At 51.8% G+C, this 8444-nt stretch overlaps 1 protein-coding gene across 1 annotated transcript; it reads left to right on the top strand.

The window, feature by feature from the left end:
* Nucleotides 1-438: 438 nt before the first annotated feature.
* LOC130682368 (phospholipid phosphatase-related protein type 2-like) lies at nt 439-4426 on the top strand. Its single transcript, XM_057496739.1, has 4 exons — nt 439-492; nt 1770-1946; nt 2524-2646; nt 3151-4426. The coding sequence occupies exons 1-4, from the start codon at nt 439-441 to the stop codon at nt 3181-3183; spliced, it is 387 nt and encodes a 128-aa protein (XP_057352722.1). The 3' UTR covers nt 3184-4426.
* Nucleotides 4427-8444: the final 4018 nt, after the last annotated feature.

Genomic DNA, 8444 nt, shown 5'->3' with positions numbered 1-8444 from the left:
TTCTTTCACTGTCCTTATAGAAGGAAGCCGTCTATGGCAAACAACATCGGGCGCTCGTCAGCCACTTAAATGGGACTAGCCCGGCTGCCGATCTCAAAGTCTCGAGCGACAGGTTCCCCTGCGTCTCCCTCAGTGGATCCCCCGTCTCCCTTGGGAGCCGGGAAAGTCACCTGAGTGGAGGCCAGGATTCCCCTTCAGAGGCATGTCCATGGATGCGAGGGACTGAGGAAGGCTGTGGGCACCTGAGAGAGTCTAGGCTGAGGCTGCGCTTCAGCGGCTTCTCAAAGGCCTGTGTGTCTAGAATCAGACCCCGACAGCCCGACTGGGTATCCATGAGGAGTGTCTCTCTTTCTGTCTGCCTGACTTCCAGCCTGCTTCTCCAGGCCGCCCCAGCCTCTGGGTGAGGCGAGGGTGCTCTTTACGTCCTTTACTCGCTCGATGTGTGCCTCTGACTTCGTCAGTGCCCCGGACCCCGTTGCTCAGCACCGCAAGGTAGGAGATCTACGCTTCGCTCTTACTCCTGACGAAATGCTGTACTTGTTATCTCATAAAAATGTGTCCGGTGGTTCGTTGAAGAATGCTGTTGGTAATTTGAGGCTGATTGCATTGAATCTGTAGATTGCTTTAGGCAGGATGCCCATTTTGATAATATTAATTCCTCCTAGGCAGGAGCATGGGAAGAGTTTCCATTTGTTTGTGTCCTCTTTAGTATCTGTTAAGAGTGTCTTGTAGTTTTCAGGGTATGGTAGGTCTTTCAGTTCCTTGGTTAGGTTTATTCCTAGGTATTTTATTCTTGTTGTTGCAATTGTGAATGGAATTGTTTTCCTGATTTCTCTTTGTGCTAGTTCATCGTTAGTGGCTCGGAAAGCAACAGGTTTCTGTGTATTAATTGTGTGTCCTGCAACTCTGCTGAATTCGGATATCAGTTCTAGTAGTTTTGGAGTGAAGTGTTTAGGGTTTTTTTTTATGTACGGTAAATATCATGTCATTGGCAGATAGTGACAGTTTGACTTGTTCTTTACCAGTCTGGATGCCTTGTATTTTTTTGTTTCGTCTGATTGCCATGCCTAGGACCTCCAGTGGTATCTTGAATAGCAGTGGGGTGAGTGGGCATCCCTGTCCTGTTCCCGATGTCAGAGGAAAACTTTTCAGCTTCTCGCTGTTAAGTATGATATTGGCTGTGTCCTTGTCATATACGGCCTTTATTATGTTGAGGTACTTTCCCTGTATACACATTTTCTTGAAAGTTTTTATCATGAATTGATGTGGAGTATTGTCGAATGTTTTTTCAGCATCTTTGGACGTGATCATTTTTTTTTTGTCCTCCGTTTTACTGATGTGGTGGATGTTGTTCATGGATTTTCTAATAGTGTACCATCCTTGCATCCCTGGAATAAATCCTACTTGATCATGAGCTCTTGAACCTACCCCTTGAACCCCAATTCCACCCTCTAGTTCTGAAACTCCACCCCAAGCAAGCATCTTTCTGGGTGTGTGACTGATCCTGGGGAGACCAGGCCCCAGAAATGTCCACTGCTCTTTGGTGCTCTGTGCACATCCCCGTCCCTGGAAGGACCCACTGGGAGTCCGTGACTCCATCCCCCAAACTCCTGTTCCCCTGGCTCCTTTTTCTGAAGACCCTGGCCTCAGCGTCCCGCTCCAGCGTCATTCCGGGGGATCCGGCCCCTCCCCCTAACCCTGAACGCAGTGTCCACTCGGGTTTGGCAGCTGCACCGCCCCATGTGCCCTGACCGGTCTGGCTCCCACAGATGTACGTGACACTCGTGTTCTGTGTGAAGGGCTCCCGCCTGGTCAAATCCTTGCTCTGCCTGCCCCTGCTGTGCCCTGCCTTCCTGGTGGTCGTGGTCCGCGTGGCTGAGTACCGCAACCACTGTTCAGACATTCTGGCTGGCTTCCTTACCGGAGCAGCCATCGCCACCTTTCTGGTGAGCCACCTTCCCATCTGTCCCTGTATGGCAGACCCTCCATCAGCTCCATGACCCAAGAGGCAGGCCTGTGTGATGGTGGAGAGTATGGACCTGGGGCGAGTCTCTTAACCTTACGCTGCCTGGAGGTTTTCATCTGTGAAACGGGATGATAGGAAGAGGGCCAAGCAAGTGAAGCACTCGCTATGAGCACAAAATTGAAGGAGGCACAAACCCACTCAGTAATCAAGATAAATAGTATAGTAATGAAAACGTTTTAAAAATCAAAATTAATGCAGACAACACCGTGTCCAAAAATACTGAAGTTTTAAATGCAGACAGTATCCGATTCTGCTCTTGCACAACTTGGCCTTACTTGCCTTCACCTTCTTCCCACCCTTTGGACTAAGTAACAGTACCTACCTCTTGGTAAAATGGAAAGAACAGTGGTGCCATATAGGAAGCGCCATAAAAATGTTAGCTGCTTTTTGAAACCTGAGCCTCAGTTTCCTTATCTGAAAAATGGGGATGGTATTTATACAACTCCTACTTATTGGCCTCTGGCCTCAACATGTAAACTGCCCTCCCTCTGCCCCAGGTCACCTGTGTCGTGCACAACTTCCAGAGCCGGCTGCCTTCTGGCCGAAGGCTCTCCCCCTGGGAGGACTTGGGCCAAGCCCCCACCATGGAGAGCCCCCTCGAGAAGTTAAGTGTGGCCCAGGTAAGGGGGGCTGGGGGCCGCTCCCCGCTGGAGAGGGTGGTAGCTGGAGGGGGACCAGGGAGGCAGGAAGTTAGGCAAGAGATGGGGATCTCAGGGCCATGGGGGGTGGGCAATGGCTCATCTCTGCGGGCCTAGGTCCTGGGGGACAGTCCCAGAAACAAGTGCCCGTCTCCTCTCTCCCTCCCAAGGGGACATGATTAATCCTGAGAATCCTGGTTGGTGTTTCCATTGGGCTTTCTGCCCAATGCGCCCCCTCGTGGTTGTGGCCGGCAGGGCCTGGGGGGCCGCTAGCCCCTTCCCTCTGCCTGTTTGTCTCAAAAACCTTAGGCCTGCAGGCCGCATTGGACACCGGCACGGCTCACCCCACCCAGTGAGTGTCGAGGGAGTGGGGGGTAACCGGGGGGGACTTCCAGATGGCAGTCACTGCCGCAGAGGTCTCCCCTATGTTCTCGTGGTCCCTTCCCAAGCTTTCTGATGCCCCGATCTCTGCTCCCTGACCCTCAGAGCCACAGAACTGCACCCGCCGTGGCCACCTGATCCCCAGCTGCGTGTCCTCCAGGGCTCCAGCCATGTGTTCGTCGCCCCGTGTGCCGCGCCCTCGGTTGAGGTCTGAGCCGACACCGCTGCCCCTGCCCCTGCCTCTGCGTGCACCAGCTCCCAGCCAGGGCCCCTCACCCTCCTCCCCGGGGCCTGGGGGGCCAGGTGGGGGAGGCGGACGTGGTCGGAAGCTGCTGCTGCCCACACCTCTACTGCGGGACCTGTACACCCTGAGCGGACTCTACCCCTCCCCTTTTCACCGGGACAACTTCAGCCCTTACCTATTTGCCAGCCGTGACCACCTGCTGTGAGGCCCCACCACCCACCCAGAACCTACCCGCTCCCCATTTCTCCCCTGCCACGCGTGTGTGTGCGTGTGCCGTGTGAGTGCCAAAGCCCCCTGTCCCCAAACCAGCCAGGCCCAGATATCAGCCTGGCTGGGAGGACATTAGGGGGACCCTCCGCCTCTCTTGTCCTCTGGGACCATCCAAGGGGCATAACTAGGAGGTGGGCCTCTAGGGTGGCTCCTTTAAGAGCCAAAACCTGACCCTATTGGCCACTGCCAGCCAGTGGGGACCCCCAGTTCTCAGAATTCTAACCAAAAGGACTTTACTTCAGCCAATGGGAAACTCCCCCGTCAATTCTTAGAATCTCAGGCAGAGGGCAACTCCAGGCAGTGTTCAGCGTCAGAACAACCAGTAGGAGTCCTTGGTTTTCAGAATTTCTAAGGTGGGTGGGTATGATTCCAGTCAATGGGGGACGCCAATGTCATAGCGCGTGCCAAGGAGAGGAGGGAGGTGGGGTCATCCTTTGTCACTGGGTCTTCTCAGAATGAGAATGCTCAGCAGGAGGGTGGGGGCAGGCTCCCCCGCGGCAGGGTCCTTGGCGCACCTATTCCTATCTCAGCCCCGCCTCCATGTGCAACCTCTCACTGAGTCCCTCCTAACTCCCTACTTACGCAGGGCTAGCCCCAGTTCAGAGGTTTTTGGGCTTCATGGTGCTGTGCTTCCCCTTGCCTGAGCCTGGGTCACTGTAAACCCTTCTGTTAGTTATTAGGGCTGTGGGAAGGGGCCTGTTTTTCCTGGAAACCACCCCTGTTCTCCACACCATTCCCCATGCCTCAGCCTCATGCTTATGTGCCATTATAGAGGACATGGGTGGAGCAGAGAGGGCTCCCCCTCCTCGGGCAGCCAAAGGTACTGGGCAGAGGAGAAACTGCCCCACCTTTCCTGCTCCCTCCTCATCTTTAATAAAGACTTGTTTGTAACAGAAGTTTGGCCACTTGCCTTCCTTCCCTGGGTTGCAAGGAAGAAGAACTTTAATCATGGATCTAGGTGTTGGTGAGTCTGGGTGTGGGTGTGTCTGAGGGCAACTGTGGAAAGGCATTGTGGGACCAAGGAGCTAACGACTTGGTTTTAAATCCTGACTCAGTATTTTCTGGTTGTGTGGCCTCTGCAAAGTTACTTAACTTCTCTGCTGGTTTCTTTTTTTTCAATTTTTTAAATTTTGGTATCACTAATATACAATCACACGAGCAACATTGTGGTTACTAGCTTCCCCCCATTATCAAGGCCCCACCACATACCCCATTACAGTCACTGTCCATCAGCGTAGTGAGATGCTATAGAGTCACCACTTGCCTTCTCTGGGCTATACTGCCTTCCCCGTGTCCCCCCTACATGATGTATGCGAATCGTAATGCCCCTTAGTCCCCTTCTCCCTCCCTTCCCACCCACCCTCCCCAGTCCCTTTTCCTTTGGCAACTGTTAGTCCATTCTTGGGTTCTGTGAGTCCGCTGCTGTTTTGTTCCTTCAGTTTTTGCTTTGTTCTTATGCTCCACAGATCTGTTCTTTTCTTTAACTGTCAAATGTGGACATCCCCACACAAACACACAAACATGTGGTGAGGGGCCTCACATGACTGTCTTTTCCAGGCATCTGGCCTCCTTCTGACCATGGCCATGGTGCAGAGGGCACAGGGAATAGGGCCAGGGCACTAAGAATCTCCAAGCCAAACCCCTAGCTGCATGGATGCAAGCAGGGGTTCTGATAGTGATGTTGTGCTGAGACCCAACCTCTGAGGACCCAGTGGAGACCAGGGAGGGTAGGAGCAGGCAGGCAGCCACACAACAACACCCACCCCTACACCGTGGCTCTGCGGTGCTCCAGATAGGCCATTCGGGACTCCGCGTCATCCAGGAACTAGGAGAGGGGAGTCGGCTTCCCTCCCTTCCTCCTTCATCCATTCAGCACTCTGGAGCAGCTACTGTGTGCCAGGTGCTGTTTAGTTAGGCACAGGGGCCACAGCAGTGAACAGAACAGATGCCAGTCCCTGCCCTCTGGGAGCCCACCTTCTACTAGGGAGAGACGGAGAATAAGCAAGGGAAGTATGATAGGTACAAAGCCACAATTCCAGATTTCAACAAGGTCTATAAACCAAGATTTCTTTCCTAATTCACGTGTGGCAAATCCTGACCTGGACTGACATGTAGTTATTATAGCCTTTATTAACGTGATGTGGATACCCTTATGTTTTGTTACAGACAAAGTGGTTGATTTTGAGATATTATCCCAGGTCCCACTAGGTGTATTATGCAATATGTAGTATTTATACCATAGTACCACTCACAAAAATCTGAAAAATTCTGAATTCCAAACTCTAGGTTCAAGGATTTAGGTCAAGGATTGGGATATTTGATATATCAGACCTTGATAATGATAAGAACACTTAGCTGGAGAAGACAATGGGATAACTGGAATAGGGACACAGTTTGCACTTTAAAGAGGGTAGTCAGGGAAATTCCAGGCAGAGGGAACAACGAGCGTGAAGGCCCTGAGGTGGTAATGTACCTGATGTGTTCAGGGAACAGAGAGGTGTGTGGCTGGAACTGAGCAAGTGGAAGGGCAGGGAGAGGGAGAGGAGATGGAGGAGGTGCTGGGGCTGAATAAATGAAATGGGAGTAGGAGAGGGCTGAAGGCAGAGGAGGGGCAGCGTCCTGCTGCACCGACCAGACCGCCTGTTTCCAGGGTTTGCACACCTCAGACCTGCGGTCCCCCCTGTTGCACAGCTTCTGTGTGCGACAGAGAAGCAAAACTTGAGCACAGAGGACAGCACCCAGAACCGCCCGTCTGCCTCCGTCCGTGGTCCTGATGTTAAGCGCGGGCCAAGAAAGAGTGAAGTGGGGGCTGCTGGACACAGAAGTGTTTGGCCCTGCTAGAGAGGGTGGAGACAGCAACCCTTGCCTTGCCGACAACCCCACCCCAAAATGGATAGGTAGCAAACCCAGACTAACGTTACACACTTATTCAAGTCTTCTTGACATGCCCCTGCGGTCTCACAGCATCTCAAAGTCATTAAAACTGAGCTCTGGTTTTAATATCAACCAGACCGTGGCCCCTGTCTGCTCAAACCTTCTTGAGGTTCCTCACAGCCTTCTGTGTCAAAGCCAATGCCTCAGGGCGCCTTCCCTTAGAAGGCTCTTCCCCCACGTATCTGCATGGTTGAATCCCCTCAGCTCCTTCAAGACTTTCCCCAAATGTTACCTTCTCAGTGAGGCCTGCCCCTACCACCCTATTCAAAATTGCAAAAAGAAAACAAGTGGCCCTTCCAACTTGCCTTCCCCGTACAAACTTTTTCTGCATACACTTACCATGTGCTTAGAGACTGTTTAAATCCCTCGTTATGCTCAGTGGTCATTATCTCCTTCCTCGCTAGGATGTAAGCTCCACCAGGACAGAGACTTGTCTGTTCTCTGCTCACACCCACATGCCTAGGACAGGGCCCAGCACACAGTAGGTTCTCAATAAATATTCATTGAATGAACTAATTGCTTGAGCTGCTAATCAATGAAGGAGAAGCACAGATTGTCCCCGAGCTATCCTTCATCTAAGGAGCCCCTCTAAGGTAAGCATCCTTCCAATAGGACATGAAGAGGGGATTCTGAGAAGTGAAAGAAGTACTGCATGCACAAGAAATAGGCCAAATGTATGCATCTCTGCCAATGTATTCAGCCTATATTATTGAGCACCTACTGTGTGCCAGGTGTAATTCTAGGTGGGAACCCAGCAGGGAACAAAATAATGACTACCGTGGTGGAGCTGAAATTTAGCCAGCAGAGAAGCTATAAAATAAATTCATAGCATTGGAAGTGATGTTATCTGAAGAGAAACAAAGGTGGATAAACAGTTAAAGAGTGAAGGGTGTGTGATTTTACACAGGTGGTCAGGGAAAGTCTCTCTGAGTAGGTGATGGTTAAGCAGAGACCTGAATAGGAGCAGGAAAATGAGCCACAGGGATGTCTTGGAGCTAAGTGCTCTGGGTTGTGATCATCACGCTCCTGTGCACGTAACTGTGCATATAACTGTGCACGTGATGTTGCAAAGTGAGTCAAATTATGGTTGGGAAGCATTTGACAAGGCAGTGTAACAGTGTGCAGGTTATGTGTGTAGTAGCAATGGTATGGTTGTATCAGTGTATTCTGGTGTATGGGAACGTGAATGTGGAAGACTGTGTATGGGATGCTTTGTGTCAAGATCAGGAAGGGCTGTGAGCTTGTGGGTGATGGGGATTCTGGAAGTGCAGTACATGCAGAGTCCTAGTGTGTGTGTGTGTGTGTGTGTGTGGTGTGTGTGGAGGGGTGTGCGGGTGCCCAGCTGTGTGGGTGGGTGTATTGGAGCATGTTGTGGAGCCATTTCCTGGCCTCAGAGGGAGAGAGAAAGCCCAGAAAAATCTCAGTTCCGCCCTGTCCCTGGGTCTCCTGGCAACGCACCACTTTGAAGTTACCAGAAAACAGAGTTGCCAGGGTAACCGGGTGAGTGACAGCCCTGGGGCGAAGCCAGAGATCGCTGGAGCCATCACCTTTATCCTTCCTCTCACCCAGTTACTCATCACCCTACCTTCCTTTCTTCGTTCATTCATTTAACGAGCACATACTGAAAATCTACAATGAGCTGGTTATTGCTCTGGACGCTGCAGATACCAAAGTGAACGAGACGAACAAGGTCCTCGCCCTGGCTCTCTCCCTCTTCCTGCTCTGTCTCTCCTGGCACCTTGTTTGGTCTATGGCCCTGCTTCTTCCATACCCCAAACAGGATCCACGGAGCCCCCAGACTCAAAGAACCCAAGAATGGACTGACAGTTACCAAACGGAAAGGGACCGGGGAGGTGGGTGGGAAGGGAGGGATAAGGGGGAAAAGGGGCATTACGATTAGCACACATAATGTAGCGGGGGGACACGAGAAAGGCAGTAAATACAGAGAAGA

Source organism: Manis pentadactyla, unplaced genomic scaffold (assembly GCF_030020395.1).
Source record: "Manis pentadactyla isolate mManPen7 unplaced genomic scaffold, mManPen7.hap1 scaffold_341, whole genome shotgun sequence".
Taxonomy (NCBI): Eukaryota; Metazoa; Chordata; class Mammalia; order Pholidota; family Manidae; genus Manis; species Manis pentadactyla.
This window is presented reverse-complemented; position numbering and strand designations above follow the sequence as displayed.

Coding starts and splice junctions, on each gene's coding strand:
- LOC130682368 (XM_057496739.1), top strand. CDS start 439: ATGTGTGCCTCTGACTTCGTCAGTGCCCCGGACCCCGTTGCTCAGCAC. Junction 493..1,769: donor CCGTTGCTCAGCACCGCAAG/GTAGGAGATCTA, acceptor TGGCTCCCACAG/ATGTACGTGACACTCGTGTT. Junction 1,947..2,523: donor CAGCCATCGCCACCTTTCTG/GTGAGCCACCTT, acceptor CCTCTGCCCCAG/GTCACCTGTGTCGTGCACAA.